Below are 23,835 nucleotides of genomic sequence, written 5' to 3' on the forward strand. Positions count from 1 at the left end.
ACCTGATAAAGACATTCTTAAAAATGGATCACAAAGAGGAGTTGGGAATGATTTATCCATAACTAGCAAAACTTTGAGCTACCAAGATACCACTGATAAAGTTAATTGGCACTTTATGCCAAATCTTCCCACAAAGATGTATCTATTAAGATACTGTCAAGCACTATGGTGACTGTTTCAAAAACACGCCCTGATAACATTATTAGCATTGGCAGCATAAAATTGCTTTACCTCCACAATCTATAGAGCTGGTTTTCCTCTAAAGCAATGCTCTCCTCAGCTTTCTGGAAAGTCAGTCATACCAAGGTGTGACCTGATCCCCTCATGATCTACCTCAACATCAGTCATCTGTGTCCACAACAGTCAACACCATGAAGGCAAATAGCAACTGTAGGTTGAAAATGGGACGCACTACCTCTTTAATCCCATCAAGTGATTTGGACCAGTTAGCCAAGCACTTGCTGTTGCACTGAGAAAAAAAATACTTTCATCCCCTAAGCCACCCACAGCAAAGTGCATGGTGTCAGAGATCCTTTGCCAAGGTGAGCTCAGTGCAATTCTTGGAAGGGCTCAGGCTCTCATGTCTTCTAAAAGCACTAGGAATTTTCCCTTTTATATCTTTAGTTTGTAAATTTTTTGTCTTACCCTTGTTGGGCAGGAAGATGAATTAGCTTTGTCCTCTTTAATATGAGCCTCTGAGTCTTCACGGAGAAGTTCCTGTATAGCATACCTCATCATCTCATGGTATGCTTCCTCCCCTTTCTTTGTAATTCCAGTTTGTAAAGGAGGTTTCTGAGTCCTACCTCTTCCCTCCCCTCTACAAAGGAACCTCTTCCTCCTGTCTAGTGCCACAATAAAAGGCACAAACCATCCCTTGCAACCGATGGTAAGACCCTGAAAAAAACAGATGCAGGCTTCAAAAGGGTCAGATAAGTCCAACATCCATCCCAGTTTTGACAGAAGCTGCTTCACTGACATTCTCTGATGACACACTTTTTTGTACATCCTAGACTTGGGACTCCTGGAAGCTCCAGGTGAAGCTTATGCAATAGCACTTCTTCCCCCTCTATTTTATGCCCTGATTGCACAAGACCATTTACCACTCAAAGTAGTAGCACTGAGCTTATGGCTGCTACTCCTCCCCCAGCTTCCATCTGTACTTTTTTTTATATCAGCTGTTGCTGGATGGTATTAATAGAAAGGGCTATTACACTCTTAAGGGATTTATTGATTTTTTAGCTTAAAAGATGATGGTCAGTTTACCAGGAATGAGTCTTCCCTTGCCACGACTTTCTTTCCAAAGAAGTTACCAACTCAGCCTTGAGCAGCAAAATTATCAAAGCTAATAATAAATAGGATGAAAACATGCCGGTAAGCAAACCAAAACTCTGGACCTTCTTTTGTGTCTGCTATACCCATGGACCTCTTCTGTTGCGGATAAGAAGTATTGAGGGCAGGAGCCTGCTGCTGCCTGGTGCAGCCAAGCTGCATCTCTCCACCACGGCAGCCGAGACTTAACGCTTTTAGAACCATGGGTCACAGGTTCAGCTCCCTGCTGCTGATGACTCACACAGGAGCATTGAACTAAAACTAGGAACACCAGAGGGTTGTTTTGAGGTTGTTTTTTTTTTCTTCCCTAGGAGAGGATTGAAGAAGAGCATTGATCTCAATGAAATACGTTGAGGGCAGAAAAATTCCACCACGTAAAGAGTGCATGACTTCTCTTCAGTTTATTTTACGTTTTTGTTCCAGTTGTCATTTTGAATTCAAACTCTTTGGAAAGCAGGCATAATAGTCTTAATGATCCCATTGAGCAGTTTAAATTCAAATTGTGGAGCACTCGCAATACCACGCTGGCAGCACTTTCCATAAATTACTCTCAAATTCAATACGTTGCTTGACAAAAACAAGAATAAAGAGCTTTCTACTTTAAAAAGAAGAAAACTTGTATCATAAAAAAATAATAAAAAAAAATCTTTAAATTATAGTTTCTCTTTTCTGGTCCAATTTCAATTGTTACATGGTTGCTAAATTAGTGCTGTAATCTCTGCTTACAAATTGCAGAATTATTTTTAAAAATAGATGTAATTTCACTGCAGGGACCAACCTTACACTGTAAACTGTATGTGCTGTAGGTAGCTGGTCTTGCACAGCTCTCAACCAACCACACACTCACACAGGGTGAGGTTTGCAATACCAGTCACACTGAAGCCCACAGCAGTTTTACCAGAGATTTCAAGAGCACAAATTGAGTTACTGACATTGCAGGATGATTAGCAAATTTAAGCTTTCCCAGGATGCTCCATGGTACCAGTGGCTCAAGTAATTTCCTAAAACATCAGCATTTCTCTCGTGTTCTGGTCTAACTATCTTCTCCAACTGAGACTCCAATAGGGTAAGAAGTTAGAAGAAGCTAGTAAGAGAGAGAAACCTTGAAGGTACACTTTTTTGCCCTCACAAAACAATCAGGGAAAAAAAGTGGAGGACTATGTTCATGAGTTTCAAGCTGAGGAATGACAGTGACTAGGACATGACTTCCACACAATTCTTCCCTCCTCAAGCATTTCCACAGCTTTAATTCTATGGAAAGATAAACCTCACCCTGCAAAATCCTTGTAAGTGATCTTTGGGGTAGGGTTTAAGGTCATTTCCTCAAGATCTCACAGCACACAGCAGAAACATGAAACCTCAGTTCCTGGGTCTCCATAGGGCACTGCAGAGCAAATCCATCATCTTGCCCTACTCTAGCTAGACAGACATATGACAATTTCTTTTCCCTCCTTTAGTAGCTCACTATTTTCAGCCCACCAATTCTCTGAACTCTTTCATCTGACCCAATATATTTCTGCTTGGTTTGGTTAGTTATTTCTGCTTTCTTGTCCCCTTCCCCATCACACAACGGTCCTTTCCTCAGAGTCCAGTGCTGGGTCACATTGACTGACACAGCAGGAGAAACTCTGAGAGGTCAGGAACATCTGAAGACATCGATGCTTTCTGTGCTAACTGCAGGTGCTCAGCACCCCTCAGCTTCCAAGTGCTTATCTCCAACTGCCAACCACCGGACTGCCAGGAAAGGGGATAAAGAATGGAGGAAAATATCCCCATCCCAGAGAAAGTCATCAGGACATCAAAGAACATCCCATTCACAAAACAGCAGCATCACTCCTGCCAGACCGGTGTGCCTGGCTAACCTTGTGCTCAGTCCTTATGATAATAGGATGTTTGGAAAGCTGACAGCTGGCACTGCATTAACATCTTGCTCTTCAATCTTTTATAGCAACGGTTCCACTGATATTACTCTTAACCTTCTCTCTGCACCAAGTCCAGTGCTAAAATCTTTTTAACTACTTAGAAGAGGCAAACCAAATAATTTTTTGTCAGTAATTTGCCCTGCAAGGGAAGGGAAAAGTATCCTGGTGACATACTGCAGGCACAGCATTCGTCACGTGTGCAGCAGTTTGCTGGTTACACTGGAAACCCTATCATGATATTTCAGATGTTACTTGCCTGTTGTAATGACTAGGAGACATCTGTCTCCTCTTAACGCTGCTTTTTACAGTTGCTTTTAGATCAGCAGAAGTGTCTTAATGGAGAGGACTGGTACTCTTTTAGAAATAACATCAATAATGAAAGAATCTTTGGATGCAGAGCAAAACCAGCAAACACATTGGCAACAGAACTCATCGCATTCATAAGATGCAAGAGGAAATGATAGTGACTGGCTTTTGGGTAGGGGGATTTTTGTGTGCAAGAAATTAACTCTGGTACTCAAATTCCCATTAAGACTTTTTTTTTTTTTAATAAACAGATGATTTATCTCCTTAGATCTTAATTCAGACTTTTGGGGAATTTCATCTTAACTGGGTCACTGGTAAATAAAATCAGAAACAAAACCAAAAAAATAACCCTTCTTCAGGCTGTTTAGGTTTGGTATTGACTAATCAGTAATTAAAGACAGCTCTTTGCAGTAATCTTAATTATGGCTTCACTCCACCACAACTAAGGAGAGTCACATAATAAACTGAGAAGATTAGCCAATTCTAACTGTTGAAAAATGTGTATTTTTATTTTTGTGCATAGTTTTTATGCATGTAAGCCCACAAGTCACACAAGGGGATTATTAAAATAATAATCAAAGAATTAATGAATTTATTTATTACAAACAGGCAAATGTTCTAGTTAATTTTCCTTACACAAGAAAGCAGTTTGTCCCAATGACTTGCATAATAGGTCAAGAGTTTTGGACTTGGGGAAATGGGGATGTGTGCTAGAAATCAGTGTGAATTAGACAGACCAGTAAACAAGCTTCATTGAATTACTCAGATTTATACCAGCTCAAACTCCTGTTTTCTAAACTGGCCCCAGCCATTTGCTGTGCAATCCTGAGCTAGCCATACAGGCTCCACCTTTCATGGGAATTCAGGTCCATGGGAATCTGAGTATGGGCTCTTCAGTCCCATGGATTTCCTACTGAACTAGGGTTCCAAGAGTCCCAAGTTACTTTCTGATAATAGGTCTTGGGAAAGCTCCAAAGGAAAAAAAAAAAAATAACCAAAACCATAAGCCACAATTCAGCAAAAATCCTTAAGCACAGGATGTATTTCAAGCAGGTCATTAACTCTCATTGACTTCACTATGACCGCATCACACATCTGAAGGCAAAAAAGCATCCAGATTGTGCCTCAGCAATTTAACAGCCCCCAATCCATTTGCAAGAACAACTTGCAAGCCTAGCTCAGGCCCTCAGTGTACTTAGGCACTCACATCTTACTGAAGCCACTGCAGACTTCATTTCATTGAAAAATCAATGAGACATATGCTCTACGACACAAATTCCTCAGGCCTAAAGCCAACAGCATGGCAGGTGCCTAGATTTGGCTTTTGGCAGAGCAGAGTCCTAAGCTTTCTGAAGGGTATTGAGACTTCAGCTCTCAACACTCAGGTTTTTTAACATTTAAGAGTTTAATGTGTGCTTGGGTGTTATTTTCTTTTTTCTTTTTTTCCCTGCTTTGTTGCATCAGATTGCCAGATTCCTGCTTTGTATTTCCCACTCACAATACTAGCTCTCCAGCTACACATACATAGCCCCATTAGCACAGCCATCCTTTACCCTGCATGTGCAGCAGCAGATGGATCCAGATGTCTTTTGGGTTAAGTCCATAACCAGGTTTTTGTGGACTGCATGGGTAAACATTCATACAACCAGAAGGGGTCTTTTAAAAACCCCAATTAAACGCTTACTCTTTCCTCTGTACTCAGAGCTGCAAAGCTGTATCACAGAATGTAAAAGCGCAGATGCAACGAGGCAATGACTGTTCCTTTATCCCTTAAATAGATAGAAAATACATTTGAAAGAAAATGAGGAACAGAATCTTTCTCGTTTTCCTTTTTTATCCTTTTATCTCCCAATGTATGAAGTTTACTGAATCCTTGCCAACAATTCACTCAGGCTAATGAAGTGTATAAGTAACGGGATTAAATAATCTTAAACCATTACTACAGTGGCTAATGCAGATGTTTTCCCAAACTAAAGCAGATGAGTGGTGAAGAATGCATGCTTGATTTAAAAGAGAGGAAAAGAAAGTACCAATCTGCAAGCAGATGAAGTCAATTCCAGCCTGAAGTCAATGAAATGTTTAGTTCCAGTTACATAAAGTTGCTCCAATCATATTACAAATGCACCTTCATGTGCATATGGTCAAGCTTGCCAGGAGACTAACCTTGAATTTTTCATGGTGCAATCATTTCAGTGCAAACAAAACTGGAAATGGGTTAAAAGGTACATATTCCATCAAAAGATCATTTCGTTTTTAAAAGGAAATTAACAAGGCCCATGTATCACTGCCATTGTAAATAAGACAGAACATACAGTATTTCAGCACTAATCTCACTGTGAAGGCGCTGAAAAACCATACAGAATATTGAGATATGGGTGGTATTTTCAGAAATACACACTAGTGCTTTAATTATCATTGGAATATTAGAAAATTTGAGAAAAACATCAGTTTTTACTTTCAGAAATGAAAATCCAATTTGGGAAGGGTCTCAAGTTCAGTGTTTATAAGAACTGGAGGTGTAGAGAAAGACCTATCAACACTTTAAAAATGTTTTGGTGCTTTTCTTACAAGGATTATCCCTATATACTGTACACTGAGGTCACACCAATGTAAGGCCTCAGGTGTGTAATGTGATGTTTAATTTTCAGTTGTGCCACAGGTTCCAAGTAGCTCTTATGGAAGCCTCTTAAAAGGTGCAGCTTCTCAGAGCAACTGTTTGCTTTAAGAGCTTGTTGTAGACATAGAATGAAATTTTAGGGTAAAGTAAGCTTAAAAAGATACCTGATCCAAAGACTCTTAGCTCAGTAGAAGGGCTCCTATCTAACAATGCAAAGGTCTTGATTTTAGAAGTTTTAGTGTTACCTTGCATCCAGATCTCTAATCCTAATGGGCACAACAGTCTTTAAGCATTTTGGTATCAGGTTTCTCAACACAGAAAGCTTTTGAGAGCACCACTACCACTCCGAAATCACTGCTCTTTAGAGAGCTGAAAAAAACCCCAAACACAAAAAGCACCTCTTTCCCTCACTTTGGTCACTTCATTTCAGAGACAGGTAAGACCAGGGAACAAAATTCACCCAGAAAGCTGAAGGGATCAGAGCTCTTCTGAAGATCATGAAAAAAAAAGGCACCCACAGTACTGCCATGGGATGCTCAGGCTTTAACTGTAAGGTGACTGTACAGCAATGAAAAAGATCACATTTCCCATGTCTGTGCATTAAAATCAGGGTGCAAACAAGAATGGGCACTTACAATATAGCAGGGTTCGCAGTAAGCCTTCTTCTCCACTGCATAGAAAGGCTGTCCCCTCAGCTTGTTGTTGCACATCATGCAGGTGAAGCACTCCACGTGGAAGACCTGGTCCATGGCTGTGCAGCCAGTGCCTTCCCCAACAACATTCTCCCCACAGCGGGCACAGCGGCCTGGGACCAAACAGAAAGGACATGAACCAAAGTAAGCTCCCAGTCTCAACTGCAGGAAAGGTTCTCCCACACACCTGTGCTGAATGGTGGGTAAGGGGGACACAGCTGCTCAGTCAACAGAGGAGCAATTCGTACCAGTGGTGTCAAAGATCCAGTGTCAACGGAAAGTAGTCTGATGATGGCCCACATGGAAAGATCTAGAGAGACTTGAAACTGACTCCTAGAACCACACTGTTATCAACTCTGTTACTGCTGCTGTTGTTAGCCAATGATCATGGTAAGGACTCTGAGCCCCAGTTACAAACCATTCAGCTATCAGCTAACCCAGCTATACAGTCATCCTTAGCTCATCAGTTAGATGGGATAAACCTGTGCTTAAAGCCTTGCCTCCACATGAAAGCATTTTGTGGTAGTATGCCTCATAAAGCTGCCTGGTGGCAGTGCAATTGTTACCATTTAAAGAGTAGTTTTAGCTTGTACAGCTTAAAGCAATTCCTTCAAAGGAGCCAATTCTTCTACGTTTGAAGATTAATATGGATTAAGATACTGTATCTATTTAAAGCACAGAAACTATTCCTCAAGAATCTGATGTGTGGGTACTTTATTCTCACCATCCTCCAAGAAAGGTGTATCAGAAGGTGCTAGTAAGGACTCTAAGCAAAGACAAGCTCTGAAAGCTCTGTTTCAGAAAGAGATCCCTAATGCATAACACACAAAAAATCTGTACACACATGCAAAAGGCTTTCTGCCTTGTTTTGATTGTCGTGGAAAATATTCACTGGCAGACAGATTTAAAGTGAAGATAGGACTTCAGAGGAAGAGGGTTTCTTAGATCATGGGAAAGACATTTTCTTACAGAAGGCTCTGGTGTCGAGATAGTGGAAGAGGATGGGTGGAAGGCACACCTTTCCAGTTTTCTTCTGCCATTCATTTGAGTTCTAGCCCATCCACATCTGATATCCTTACCCAGCAATCAGTGTTGAAAATACTTCATGCAGAGTCATGAAAGCTATTTCAAACAACCTCAGCCACTCTGTGCAGGAGGACCCCAGTGAAGGCAACACAGCAGCTATAATCTATGGCTGTGGTCCATTCAAAACAGTGTTATCCCATTTAATAATTACAGAGTCCTCAGTCTTTGGACTCTGCACTTGTCCTTCAAGGCTCTGTGGGTGGAGTGGTGTGGTCACTGCGGGTAAGAAGGAGGGGAAGGAAAGCGAGAGCTGGGGGGCAAGCAGGAAGCAGAGTGAGTTCAAACTAGAATGATTCATAAATGTGTACACAAATATATCCCTAAAAATAATTAACTAATCCAGCAACGACGCAATGTTCTCTCACACCACGGGCTGTGTTTATTGGCCTTTTCAAACAAACACTGCAAAACTTCCTAAAAGGACCTCAACACCTCTTGTCATCCCAACAGCAGGGCTGCTGTCCTTGCACAGTGCTCCATTGATGTCCCTGCACTCATGACTTCTTCCAGACTCCAACAGCCTACATCCAAGGAACAAAGCATGTGAGCTACTTTTAGATCCCTCAGGATGTGGCAGGATGATCTAAATACACATTTGAGATATATTAGGAAAGCTTGGAAAAGAACCCAGATCGTTCTGATTTGCTACAATGGCATAACCATAGTTGGCATTATACAAGCCAGTTCCTGACTGAAACAGATCCCAGTCTGAGCAATGTTGAGAGAGAAGTCACCAGATAAATACAGACAAGCCTGTAAACCCCCCAAAAAAGGAATCAATAATGGTGGTTTTAAACTTAACTTTCTTTAGGACTTGTTATTAGCATTTTGATTGACAGCGTTATGTTTTAATCACTCCACTCTAATGCTTCTTGTGAGGACTCCATTTTTACAAGCAGAGAAGGAATGCAAGGTTCCCAGCATGGGGGTGAGGATACAGAGCATAGAGGGAAAATGTGGGGAAAAACCCCCAAAAAACCCAACCATAAAGACTTGGAAGAGTAAAACAAAACAGAAACAAAACCAACAACAACTACAAAAAAACCAACAGCAACAACAAAGAAAGCAAACCAATGCGGAGAATCACAGGAGCAGTACTGCTCTGGGAAGGAGGCAGAAGAAACCTGCTGTACACACCACAGGAGTTGCATGTACAACAGGAAAGCACTGCCTGGTCCTGGGTGCAGACAAGACCGAGCATGCTCTGGGGCCTTCTCCAAACTGCTCATGTAGCTGGGCTGTAATATGAAGAGATGTCTGGGGAGCAGTTAATATCTCTAGATATAAAACATGAAATTGAAAGCCATTAGTGTATTACTTTACACAGTGTTTTTCCAGAGGGAATATTCCGCTGAAGAATTTATTTTCCCTAGTGTGCCATTCTGTGATCATCCAGTATTATTTTTATGAGGCATTTGGACACAGAATAATGTAGTGTCTATGCAAACACTTCTCAGCTTTCTTTGTTAACATCTGAGCAGAACATGTGGGGATCTTTTCTTCCCCTCCTCCTCTTCTCACATTCACAATTTAGCCAGGTCTTATATACTTCAGTGTTTATTTCCCTCTTTGACCAAGGCATCTCTCCATTCGCTGGAGAAGCTGTCTACATGTAGACCATACTTCTGGCAATACTTCTTGTGTCAGGGGACCTGTGTCTGTTTTCTGACTCACATATATACTCACATAATCCCTGGCAAATCACTTGGTACCTTTGTACCTCTATCCTTTCTTTGAGCAAAGGGCATAAAGACACCTTCTCTGCCTTCCAAAGGTGCCCTGAGGCTACATTCCTGCACAGCTCTGAGGCATACCCAACTACACTGCTGGTGGCCACATACAAACCAAAGTGCAGCACAACAGAAGTCTTGGCCAACTTCTCCCCCTGAACACGTTATTTCCTTAGGCTTTCCTTCCTCTTTCTGGGTTTTTCCACAGAAGATTCCCATTCAGGCAGTGACAGACTTAATCTGTCTACATTTATGAGAAGTCCAGCTTCTGCTATCATGTACACAAGACAGAAATGCTCCTATAAACCCTCACACAGGAAAGCTTAAAGAAAGCTTCCTTTTTCATAAGTTTACATGCAAATTTTAACACTGTGGCCTGGAGCAAACCATGTTTTTCATGAGACATGGCCACTCCAGCGAGAATCAAAACACAAGCTCTGTGCCTAGCAACACCCCCAGCTGACTCACTTGCCTGAAGGGTAAGAGTAAGTAAGCCAAAATACTCAGATTTGGGAGCTTACAGTTAGGTGGCTGGATCCACATAAAGGCGTGTGGGCAAACACACAACTGATCTGGCTTGCAGAGATGCAGCCATGAGCCTGCACCTTCTGCAGAGCTTGGTGCAATTGGGGAACTCGCAAGACTTCTGTAAAAGCTGGTCACTTCTCCCAGCTCCTGCACCACGCTCAAGATTTGGTTGGAGATGGCTGTTAGTTTGCAGCACTGCTGATGAGGGTGGAACTGCCAATCAGACAGGCACATGCACACAGACCATGCGATTGCACAAGCCTCATTTCCTTAGAAAACCAGAAAAACCCCACTAAAAACAATGCATCTATCATTATGCCTGATAAAAACAAAACAAAGGTCTGCTTTTCCTCTGTGCCAATTACCAACAGCAAAGGTATTTGTGGTTGGACTCACCACAATTAAGTGCCCACATATGTTCCCCGTTTTAATATTTTCACACTGGTTGAAATAACCCAGTCTGCTGTGTGCAGAATACCCATGAGTGAACGAGTCCCACTGCTTATTGGGAAAGAAGTAGCAAAGGCAAAGCTTGCAAGACTCAAGAACAAACAGATTGCACAAAAAAAGATTACACAAATAATCTAAGAGAAAAATAGCAGGCAGCGTATTACAGTAGAAACACAGAACAACGTGACCCATTTGCTTCCCACAGAGACAAACAGCACTTAAAAGGCAGCTTAAAGACAAAGGACAAAATTAGTACTAAACTACATGAATATGAAACTGTGTCATTTCAAGATTCTTCTTTCATCCCTTCAGCTCTTTTTAGGTCCTTTTTCAGCAAAACTCGAAGGTGGTACACTGGCAGCAAGCCTGGGAGACTGGAGTTCTCACTTTTTACATGAAAGTGGCTGTGACCTTCCTTCAGCCTAGCCTGGTTGCCAGATGTTGGGTCTTACCTTCAGGGACATACAAGTGTCCACAGAGCCTTCCCTGCTGAAACTGCTGGAAATGCCATCATTACTGAATGGATCACAGGGAAATGCTTCAGCAGCTGAAAGGAAGCATCAGCTACTATATTCTGAAACCTCCTCATTTACTGTCTTCTGTTGTATAAAAAAATTGAAATGTTGTGAATCTGAAGAAAGAGGGAGAAGAGAGGAGCTCATAATGCCCATGATATTGTGTTCTAATTTCCTGTATATTTTTTTCACTATTATTACAGGTTTTTTGCTTATACCACCACAGATCTTGGTTACTTAGATTGTGGAACAGCCCCATTGTGTTGAGTATTGTACAGAAACAGTATTCAAAGGAGGGCCCAACTGCAGGCAATTACAATCTAATACAAGCAATAACAACTAAGTATAGATAGGGAATACAGAGCAGCAATCAGACAAAACTGATCAGCAAGGAAAGTCATTGTCTCAGCACTCTAAATGCTTTACTGTTGACAAGGAGTCTGTAGATCGCCCTGCAAAGGAAAAGGTTAAGTAAGAATTTGAAGGAAAATTCAGAGGGAGTTTGAGGGAAATTTAATGCGATACTTCTGTGGAAAGGACAGAGCACAAAAGAGAATGTAAGTGCTTGAAGACTGAACATAGGCACCTGCAGATGGGAAGGCTGAGTCAATAAGCCACTGGAGAATACTATAGGAAAAAAGGGTGGAAGTAGGTCATTACAGGCCATGCAAGTAAAGATAAGAACCTTCTGTTTGATATGATGCAGAAATGAAACCACAGAAGAGATTAAGAGGCAGGAATGATCTGATCTAAGTTTTAAGCTAGAGATTTCTGCAGCTGATTTCTGCAGCTGCATTCTAGTTGAGTATGAACAGAGAGAAACTGCATTTATAGAAAAGGATGTTGCAGAGGTTCAAGGTCACTGGATCTTGGATACAGATTTTGTCCGTGAAGATGAATAGGAAAGGCCATAATCTGTTACTCAGCAAGATTCTTAAGATTTGGCCAGAGCCTGGGCATGATCTGGAGATGAGGAATTAGATACCGGGTGTCCAACCTTATCTAGAACATGAGTCACTTTAAAATGTCAGATCAAGACTGTGAGCCACTCAGACAAACATCCACCACTGAAGATAGATGATGGAACAGGTACATGCCATACTAATGCTTATGGTATAATATTCTGATAGCAATCACTCTAGAGCCAAATATAGAGGTAATGTAACTCCCTCCAGCCAGCTTGAGATGTGCCTGTTTGCACACCCAAGGACTGCATTCGCCTTTTTTAGGCTACAGCATTATTTGTCTGTCATACTTAATTAGACATTAAGCTGTTGGGGGCACTGGCTGCCTCTTGCTATGTGATGTACAGTGCCTAACAGACAATTGAGGCAATAATTAGAGATACTAAGAGTAAAGCAAGCAGAGAGAAAATGTGCAAACCTCCTCTCTACAAAAGGCTTAAACTCATGAATTCCAAGCATGCTTTCTATGGAGAGAGGAGATAGGGGATAATTTTCTGATAAAAGCATCAAAGTAGGAAGGTTCTGCATTTGCTGAAATGGGGGAGGAGGGAGAGGGGGGGGGGGAATGTTGATATCTAAAAAACTTCTGCATGATGGAAAAAAATATTTCCCACCTAACAGTACTGTGGGAATATACCACAAGGTCATATCCTTGGTGCCTATCAATTACACGATTTCCCTTGATCAGCTAAGTGTATTCCCCAGTTCTCACTGCAGCCCTGATACGTTATGCAAGAAAGAACTAGAGAAATGCAGCATACTGCCTTGACAAAAGTGTACTAAGAACATTTTTAAAATATGTAAATACACTGAACAAAATATCATGCTAAAAGTTCCCCTGGCAGCCTCAAGACACCCAGTATTTCCGCTGTGTTATTTTTCTAATCATCTCTGTTTAAGAGTTCGCCAGCAAATGCATTTTAGAGATTCATGACACATTCTCCTTTTGGACAGCTCTGAATCAGCTGGCAGTAAATGTGGAAAAATCATTATTCCTAATGAAGAAATATTGATGACAAAACAGCATTTCGAGGACAATGTTGACCATAAGTCAACAACGTAACAAGATTTTCCCCGCTCTCCCTCCTCTTTCCTAGTGACTTTTATCAAGGGTTTCAAGCATTTTCCAAGCACGTGGAATTCCTCAGGGCACCTATGTCAGACAGGCACAATTATTTCATTTTAAAGGGGTATGGTGACCAGAAGTTAATCCATTATGATAGCAGTGTAACAGCAGACTTTAACTGCCAGTACACTTTAATCAAGTCTCAATGCCACACCTTATAAGCACCTAATGGATCCTTGATTTATCCAAGTGAAATAAAACAGGAATTTCTGATCCACAAGAGAGGGTTTATCCCCTTCCTGTGGGCACAAGAGCTATGTGTCTGACTGTGATTATGTTAGTGAAAGTTGCACTGACTATATATGTATCCCAGAGTTATTCCAACACTTTGGCACTCAGGGCATGGCAATAATAGCACAAAGCGAAACCCGGAGGTAGCTTGTGCATTTTGTAGGAAGCTATGGCATTTTTCTCATCTTATCCTTGCTTTCCTTACCTACCCTTTTTTTGCTTTTGATCTCAAGACTTCTCACTGGGTGAGAAGCCCTTGGCAATAGTTTATTGTGCTAGGACCCATGCTTGAAGTTTCATCATTTGACAGTAGCAGGCTGTATGCATCAGTTGTCTTATACAGCCTTTGGATACCAGACAGATCAATCTTAATTCCCTCTTCTTCAGCAGATGTCAGAAAACACAATCTTTCACAGTAAACAGAGCTTCATACTGCAATGTGTGCCTGTTACACTTCATAAATTAAATCCAAGGCTGTGATTTAATTAACGTGTCCTGGTTATTCTGCTTTAACTGCACTGCCCTTGTACTCCAGATGTACAGGTCCCTGCAGTGACCTCCTTGTCATTTGTACTGTACTTGTCCAGCAGTAGCTGCACTCTCCTGTTGTTTGCAGCCCTTTCCCCTAGCCACAATACAACTTTATACTCTCACTTTGCTTGGCTGCAAACCTGACACATTCCCAGTATGCCCTGGAGGTCTCATTCCACTCCACAGAGCAAATGCACTGCAACTGTGCAGGCTCACACTGCTAACACTTTACTATACTTTTTCAAATGCTTCTCCATGCTGCTCACCACAGCATGGTTACTATCCCAGCCAGTCACTAGCTCCTGGTGAGTCTTGCCAACACACCAGGAATGTGGAGGGTGGGGAACTTGAAGACCCGCATAGGTTAGAGTAACTTGCCCAGGGTGACATAAGAAGTTTGTGACTGAGCCAGGAACTAAAAACACATCTTCTCGGTCCCAGGCTAGTCCCTTAAATCACAAGGCCATCTCTGAGAAGACTTGATGGTGATACAGGCTTGCAGCATGAAGACTCCTCCATTTCAAAGGGAGGTCCCAACACCAGACCTGCTGGAATCTCCTCCCTGGCAGGAGGAACATGCTCCCTGTGCAGGCCATGCCATCACTTTCAGGCAGCCTGGCTGCACCATGCAACAACCAAACACAAAGAGTTTTGTGCCTCTGCTACTGTCCTCTGTTTAATGAGAGAGGAAGAAAGGCCTTTGTTTCCTTTGACATCCTTGTGGTGATGGTCCCTGCCCCTTACACAGCTACATCACCCACTCCTCAATTCCCTGGGACAGAAAAGACAAATTAGATTGTTTCTGATATAAAACAGATTACAGAGAGTGCTTACAAAAGTGGTAGAGGTACCTTTGTAAATTATTGTAATTGCAAACTGTTGTGGCTACAAAAGAAAGGTTTGGAGAGGAATACTCCTGATTTTCCTACAAATCTATAAAAACTCAAATTGAACAGGACCTTGAGAAGTCACAGAAATTATCTCACTGCCTCAAAGGCAGGATCAGCACTCTCTTCGTCACTCTTGACAGATCCTTAACCTGTCCCTAAGAACCTCCAGTAATGGAAATTTCACCAACAACTTGGGCAAAACATTTCAGTGAGAATCTAACCTTACCACTAGCAAGCCTCTCTTTCCATCCAACCAAAACATCCTTCACAGTAGCCTAAGCCAACATTTTTACTTTACTCATGATGGACATAAAGAACACATAGGGGCTTTGTCTGGTCTACACCAGTTGTATGGGAAGCTTCTGAAATGTGGATCAGCATGAACCCTAGAGCAAAGTTGCCCCCCTCCCTCCTCAGGCAAGGCACCTTGTAAAGTAGGCAAATGTTGATCTGACCATGTGCCCAACACATCAATGAGGTACTGGCCCCCACCGTGGGTGATCTGCAGTGAGTGTCCCAGCCCAGTGGGGGTCAGTGATGCTCTACAGTATTTAAGGTTCCAGATTCCTTTTTTTTTTTTTTTTGCAGCATGCTCTGCCTTTTTTTTTTATTGTTTTGTTTTGTTGTTACATTGTGTCAACTTTTTGGCACATGTTTTACCATGTGCAAATGGGTTGAAAGAGAGCCTCAGTAACATCTGGAGACAAAAGAAAGGGGGGAAAAAAGAGGAGGAGAGAGGAAACATTCCTCCCTTTGCTGATCGATCAAGGAAATGTGAGGGAGGGAGTAAAACGTACTGTTTTTAGTTTATAAATGTTTCCTTTAATGCTGATGAAAGTTACCAGATAACAGAGACTACAGCTGTATATCTACTGAAGAGCTCCAGCTCGGGATACAGAGCAGAGAGTTGTTTGTGTAGCTTTGCCAGGTGCTCTCTGCCAGGGCATGGGATGTTGTCTCTGGAAGTAACAGCAATTCCTCCTCCACACCCTGCCTTCCCTGGGCTCTCCAACACCATAAACAGGTTGCCATGTCCCATGCTGCTTTCTGGACACTCCTTGCTACCTGTTTCTCTTCACTAGTTCTCCCAGAGTGGGCTTAACACTAAGCATGGATATAATAAAGTAGTTTAAGTTTCAAGTATAGAATTGGAAAGAAGTAATATTGCTTTTTTTTAAATATTAAAGATATATTTGTGTTTGGGGCAAGACTTTCAAAGCACTGATTTGCACCAAAAACCCTAGCTGACAAACAACTCATTAATCTCATGAGACCCCACCTGGAGTACTGTGTCCAGTTCTGGAGGCCCTATGACAAGAAAGATATGGACGTGTGGGAACTTATCCAGAGAATGGCCATGAGGATGGTCAGAGGGCTGGAGTACCTCTCCTATGAACAGCAACAACCACTGAGCCAGGTCCCTTTGCACTTAAACTTGAAAAGCCATGTTGCATAATAAACTCTGGGCAGTGGAAGGCTCAAATATATGACAGTACATCATAATGTAAGCAACCATGCATGTCTGAACCTCCAGCAGGGAAAGGAAGGCAGGATAGGAGGAAGAAATCACTTCTCCTCCTACCCTCATTGGTGGCAATGGGCAGCAGGGGAATTTCCTGGGTCACTCTGTAATGCCACACCAGATTTCAGGATCCTCTTTTGGAAAGCCACAAAGAAGACCTTCCAATTTTTCAGAGAGCCAGTGGCAGAAGACCCCGCCAGTCCCCAGACTGCCTGGGCCCACTCACAGCTGTCTCTCAGAGCATGGTGTCCCAGCCTGCTTGCCCACTAACTCAGATTAGCCTTGCTGGTAGAGCAGTGGAGGGTAGCTTTAGGGGCTGCTGCACCCAACCTCATACTTAAATGGTGGCTGTAAAACAGAGCAGATCTGGAGGCCAGATGAGCTGGTCGCCTCTTCAGACACATAGTGTTCATTTTACAACGGTTTATGCATCTTCTCCCACCCACTCCTCCAGGTGGGGAGGTCCAGCAACCAGCTGCCCACAGGCTCAGGATGTTGCTCAGTGCGAGTATGCCTTGAATATCGACCAATTTCTCTTTCGCTCTTGCTTTAAGAGGTGAACCAAGGGTGTAGTGAGAAGGGACGAGCTAAAACTCACATTGATAGAGAGAGCAGCGTTTATGTCCAGGTCAAAAAATTAGTTGTCTTCTATTGCATCCCAAAGGACTATGCTTAGGTTTGCTGCTTTCAGCGAGAAAGCAGTTACAAGGAGACCAAGTGATGGGTCAAGGCCCTGTGGATGTTAGGTGCTGAAAAAAGACAAAGCGGACAATGTTCCCTTTCCCAAACACGTTCACCTCCAACTGCTTCCATGTTACGCAAGGGCACTTCAGATCACTTCTGTCCCCCAGCCCAGCCAACCCATTTCATAAGCTCAGGATAGGCGCCATCAGTGCGCTCACCAGACTCAAGCCTAGCCAAAAATCACATCCGCTGCTGGGCATGAATGACTCAATTCACTCTTCCATAGCCTGGCTGTGCTCCATCTGCTATTCGGCAGCTTGTCTCTGCCTCGCTGCATCACTGGCAGGGTGGTGGCATGAAGTGATTTTTACCAAAGGCTCCGTTCAACAGAGAAGGTGAAAATGCCTGCGTAATGGTGAAGTTTTGAGTCAGACATGCTTCCCGTGCCAAAGGCTCCAGTCTACCAACCTGGCATTGCCTCCTGCATGCCTGCCTGGGGAAAAATGTCTGACAAAAAAACAAGAAGCAGGGAGGGAACCTGTCTTGCCCTTGCCAAAAATTAAAAAAAGAGAAAAATTAAAAAGGTAGAGAAAGGCTGGATCCCACCCTCCCCTGAACAGGGTCCCGAACAAGCGGCAGCTCTCGTATCTCCAACTGCTTTGAGGCCTGGGGTTTTCAAAGGTGTCTGATTGTGTTAGAAGGTGTCCCATCAAACTTCAAGCAGCACCTCATTTCTTTAAGGTCTTTTGAAAACCCTGCCTTTCACAATCCAGCAGCAGCCCGAAGCCTCCTTGCTGTTTTGAAACATGCGCTGTCTGCACATCGTCAGCAGCCTTGTCATAAATCAGGCGCCGGAATCTGCCTCACCTGTACTCTGACCACCACTGTCCCTTGCATTGAATTCTGTCACTCCCAATTTCTCAGCAGCTGGAATCAACTAACTCTGTTTTTTCTCATATAAGCAACCTACTGGACAGAGGTTTCCTTCTTCACCCCAAAATCTGGGACTTTTCCAGCCAGATGCAAGGTCCAATATTTGTTTACTCTGTTGAACAAGTAACAGGAGCTTTACAACCTGAGATGGAGAGGTACTCCCACTCTGGAGGGGAGGTGTAGTATTTGTTTCTTCACAGCATGACCACACATGCCATGACCTTAAAATGTGACATTGGTATTGAGTAAAAGCCCTTTTACAATAACATTTTATGTTGATGACACCATATTCAGTATACTCATGTAATCTGCAATGATTACAACTCTGTGCATCCTTTGGGTTATGGGACTTGCTTTTACTGGCTGAGGTAGATGGAAAGTAATACTGATAACTCTGAACTGTTTTCAAAATTACCTCCCTGTGGTACATGCTGTTTATCTGGAGTCCATGATGCAGCAGTATGGTATCGAGTATCCACAGATGATTATTTCTCAACCTGATTGTCACATTCTTAGAGCTTGAAGGAAAAGGAGACAAAAGTTTTCTTGCTTTGCCTCCATAAGAAGTGAATTAGTGCAAAATATGAGATATAAATTTATAAAAATTATTTTATTTAAAGAAAGTATGTGAAAAACCCATCTGCACAATTGCATGTGTCACTCTCACACATCCTACAGCTTTTGATTCATAATTAGCAAAGCTTAAAAAATAGTAAGTGAAAAAAACCTCACACCGTAAAGGCAAGGTCTTTAGGGGCCCTAAGACTGCTCTGAGGTGTTGGTAGACTCTAGGGTCTTTGACTGACATGGGATATGAGGGTTCTGAATCATATTTATTACGATACAGATTATCCTGACATTTAACCTGAAGTCCTGCATAAGGAAGCCCTGATGCTGATCAGCTCAAAGTATTACTCATCACATTTCTAAGATGGAAGGCTCTTTCTAAATTGGCTTTTGCGTGAAGGGCACCAATCTCTGTCTCCTGAATTATTCACACAATTCTTGACCTGAGAATTTTACGCCGATGGAAACTGAAACTCCAAAACCCTTCCCTCCTTGTGACTGGGCTGAACCAATGAGAAAGGACCGATCCGGTATCCAGAGGTCAGGATGAGGCCTGCCAGTCCAATGTCCTTGTGCGGGCATTGGAAAGCGATATCAGTAGCAGGGATTAGAAGTGTTTGCCAGAATCTTGGTGCTGAAAAACCTCCTTAATGTCCTGAACCAGCGACAACAACCTCCATATGAAGCAAGTTTTCAAGTCTGCTCTGAACTTCCAAGGTGCTCTTTCCTGGTTTCCTAAGTACATGTGAGTTTACTGTGAAGATGGTAAGTGTACTTAATACTCATTAGGCACTTTGCTATGACAGTAGGAAAACTGATGGACTTGTTTACATGGAATCATTTGACATCACTAGATCTCCAAATTTATATCCGAGGTACATGTAGAGATACTCGTTTCAGTTTATCACAAGCCTGATTTGAACTGATACAAATTTATTCAAATTCAGATGCTTTTTGAATTTGCAAGACCAATCTCAGAAAGCCAGCGCTGGTTTCAGTCACCTGCTTTCCACTGGCACCTAAAATGATGCAACTTTTTTATGATGACAAAGCCAGATGGAATGGGTAGATCAGGGAAGCTATTATTCATACCCCAGCACAGGAAACCATGCAGGAGATTTTCCTGCCAGCAAAAGGCTACAACTTGCAAAAAGGAGCATCCAAAACAGAGAATTACAACAGCATAAAATCCAATGTAAACGTTTGAGATTTCAAACGTTTTGAAAACATCTTTAATTTGTTTTTTTGCACTGCTCTAAGCATCCCATTTGCAGCCTCTCCACAGAGGAAGACCTGTGAAATAACATGCATTATGCAGCTCCTAGGAAGTCTCCAGCCTGTGTTCTGGATGAAATGACTCCAGAAGCATTTGAGTAAAGCCTCAGATTCATACCCAAACATAAGAACACCTGGAAAAACTTGGAATCCCAGTACAGCTCCACAATAAAGTCAAAGCAACCTATCCTTAACAAGAGTCTGGCATTTTAGAAACAACAGATTTAAGATTTATGAACTTCTTTTTTGTGCAGATGAGCCCTGTCTGAGGTAGTAAGGCTCACCATGCAATATTCCTAGCTAAGAAAGATGCAAAATTGGTAAAACACTTGCCCAGAGGAAACAATAATGAATAGATCATTTTATAGTGTTATTTCTGTTGCAGATTGTTTCGTTCTCCCATGTCCCCAGAGCACAAGCATGAAGCCACTGCATACACAGACCTCCTGAGAGCTTAATATTTTTTGGGCTTGGCAGTAGTGGTAGGATTGTGAGCTCTAGAAGAATGGTTGGACTTGATGATCTCAAAGGTTTCTTCCAAACTCCATACAGTTCTACAGGTTGTGTTTATTTAGTTAGTCCTCTAGCCACACTGATGTCAGTTCTAGTCAACACACACCTATTGAGATGTGACCCACTACACACCATGATTCTCTGAAACAAGATCCTATAAAATGTTACTTCTTCCAAACAGATCTTCCTAAGGCCAGAATAGCTCTTGTAATCAGACATTTGCTGGATGCACACCATTCCTACTTGCTGCTTAACAGCTGTTATTCATAGTCTCAGAATTAATTGGCCATCTACAAGAAATTCAAAGCCATAGGTCGGACACTTTCTTTTCCCTCCTACATGAAAGAAAGTCATTCTGCACAGGCCATAGGGAATGAGACTTTGTGTGGATATTTTGTTATTATACAAAACACAAGGCTAGCAGACCTGAAACAGCTTAGTTATCGCTCCTCATCCAATGCCCTGCTATCCAAGGGGAAATATTATATAACTAATCTGATAGCCTTCTATGAAGTTATGACCAAGTGGGTAGATGAGGGAAGAGCAGTGGATGCCATATATCTTGACTTCAGTAAAGCTTTTGATACAGTCTCCCATAACATTCTCATAGAAAAGCTCAGGAGATGCGGCATAGATGGTTGGTCAGTGAGGTGGATTGCAAACTGGCTCCACAACAGGGTTCAGAGGGTTGTCATCAGTGGCACAGAGTCAGCTTGGAGGCCTGTGGCAAGTGGTGTCCTCCAGGGATCAGTACTGGGTCCAGTTTTGTTCAATATCTTTATCGACGACTTGGATGAGGGCATTGAGAGTACCCTTAGCAAGTTCTGATGATACAAAACTGGGGGGGTTGGCTGACACCTGTCAGGCTGTGCAGCCATCCAACGTGACCTGGACAGGCTGAGAGCTGGGTGCAGGCAAACCTCAGAAGTTTAAATAAGGACAAGTGCAGGATCCTACATCTGGGGAGAAATAACAACAGGCACCAGGACAGGTTAGGGACTGCCCTGCTGGAAAGCAGCTCCACAGAGAAAGACCTTGGAGTGCTGCTGGACAGCAAGTTCTCCAGGGAACAACAATGTGCTCTTGTGGCCAAGAGAGCCGATGGGATCCTGGGATGTATCAAGAAAGGTGTGTCCAGCAGGGCTAGGGAAGTTCTTCTACCTCTCTACTCCGCCCTGGTGAGACCACACCTGGAACACTGTGTCCAGTTTTGGGCTTCCCAGTTCAAGAGAGACAGAGACCTGCTGGAGAGAATCCAACAGAGAGCCACAAAGATGATAAGGGGACTTGAGCATCTCCCCTATGAAGAGAGACTGAGAGCCCTGGGGCTGTTTAGTCTGGAGAAGAGAAGACTGAGAGGGGATCTGATCAATGTCTATAAATATCTGAGGGGTGGGTGTCAAGTGGAGGGGGCCAGGCTCTTTTCAGTGGTTCACAGTGATAGGACAAGGAACAATGGGTTCAAACTAGAACATAGAAGATTTCACCTCAACATGAGGAGAAACTTCTTTACAGTGAGGTTGATGAAGCACTGAAAACAGGCTCCCCAGGGGAGTTGTGGAGTCTCCTTCTCCGAAGAGTTTCAAAACCCACCTGGATGTGTTCCTGTGCAGGCTATCCTAAGTGATCCTGCTTTGGCAGGGGGGTTGGACCTGATGATCTCTTGAGGTCTCTTCCAACCTCTGATATGCTGTGGTACTGTGATACTGTGATAATCAGAGCAAAGAAATAAGGGAAAACCCACTGAAATCCCAGAACTAATTGGCTTTCTATGAAGTACTGGTTTTGTTTAAAAGACTAAGCCACCCATAGATCAATAGGCCTTATGAACAAAGCCCTTTACTCGTGAACATGGCATGCCCAGGGCTAGCTCAGGGCACAGATCTGCAACCCCAGAAAAAGCCATGTCCCTCTGCCCTAAATTTGGAGGTGGCCTCTTTTCAGATGCCTGTCTCTGATCCTCCTGCTGAGGATCCTGAAACTTGTGTCATCTGAATGTGTCTTTCCCCTGTGTAAGAAAACAGAGCAGTTTCCATTCCTCAGTCAGTACAGAGACAGCAGCACAGAAAGAGACAGAAAGAATTTAAACAAGCTTTCCCTAGGGGCTGGTCATGTAACTGACACAGCCCTTCTACCTCCTTTCAGCCACTCTTTCTGAAAGATGGATGCCATAGAGATAGCAATGCAGCAACTGTGCACGTTATCAGTGCACATGCTCCACTTTCTTTACCTTCTGAATTATGCCTATGAAAAACCAGTGGAAATAATTCTGACCACCTCACTTTTTCACTCCCCTCTTCTTCTTGTTGCCTTCCATGGAAATGGGAGTACACGCAGAATAAGAGGTTATGGTTGTTTCAACACCAGTACTGTGCTTTGCCATTCTAACTTTAGAAGAAGCCAATGGTCTTAAACATACACTGACAAACGATTGAATATTTACAATTTTCCCACTCAAACATTCACTTTCATTGTAGCCATACCCTTTTCGATCCTGTCTTTCCTCCACACCTTTCTCCCTCCTCTGAACACACACACACACACACACACACACACACACACACACACATATCACATTTGCCAATGCTGGAGACAGTCATGCTTCACAAGACCGTGTAGGAATTGAACACTGGGTCAAGTTGATGCGAGATGTTGAGATGAAAGGATGTTGAGAACAAGAAAGAAGGAAACATCATTAGAATGCAAGGTCCATGCAGCAACTTGCATTATATATATGCACACACACATACATATGCATCTTAGAAATCTCACTAATTTCAGCCATGGGACAGAAATGAGAAGCAGCTGCCCAGCTCACACTGATGACGAGAACACAGAACTAGAATTAGCTCCATGGTGGCAATGATGATTGCTGGGACTTTCCTGTCCAGAAGAGCTGACTGCACATGACAGTCTTCTGCAGGGCTTTAAGTGACCCACATTATGTCTCCCTCCAGGAAATATCAGACACAATTCCTTAGCTCATGTGGTCACAAACAATCCTCACATTAAAAAGAGATGGAAAGTCAGTATTGTCATATGCTAGCCATACATCAACACAAGAGAAAAGTCTGCTTTCTGCAGGTTTTTGTGGAAGCCAGCAGCTGAATCCACTTGCCTTTCAGAGCAAGTGAATAATGAGGAAATTAGTGGCACTTATAAACTGGGGTTTTTTACAAAGTGTAATTTTAAATGATAACAAAACCAACCTAAACTCCCACAAAAACTTTGCCTAGATCCAACTGTCCTTCACATGAAATGCTGCCCATCATCATCTCAGTCTGTCCCTGACAGCACAGACAGAAGCAGAAAATGGGCTTAGTAGACAGTAAGTTCCTAACCTCTCAAGATATTGTCTGGAACTAGAATTTGTTGAGGAAATTGTACATTAAAGTCAAATAATGCTGCTAACTGGATATGCCT

At 42.7% G+C, this 23,835-nt stretch overlaps 1 protein-coding gene across 6 annotated transcripts in view; it reads right to left on the reverse strand.

Annotated features, from left to right (window-relative positions):
• LPP (LIM domain containing preferred translocation partner in lipoma) overlaps window positions 1-23,835 on the reverse strand; it is a 212,868-nt gene that overhangs the window by 38,296 nt on the left and 150,737 nt on the right. For all 6 annotated transcript variants that reach the window (XM_054386024.1, XM_054386028.1, XM_054386027.1 and 3 more), the window contains one exon: window positions 6,810-6,979. In XM_054386024.1, the coding sequence (XP_054241999.1) occupies window positions 6,810-6,979 (170 nt within the window). The remainder of the gene's footprint in view (window positions 1-6,809; window positions 6,980-23,835) is intronic.

Source organism: Indicator indicator, chromosome 13, assembly GCF_027791375.1.
Source record: "Indicator indicator isolate 239-I01 chromosome 13, UM_Iind_1.1, whole genome shotgun sequence".
Lineage (NCBI taxonomy): Eukaryota > Metazoa > Chordata > Aves > Piciformes > Indicatoridae > Indicator > Indicator indicator.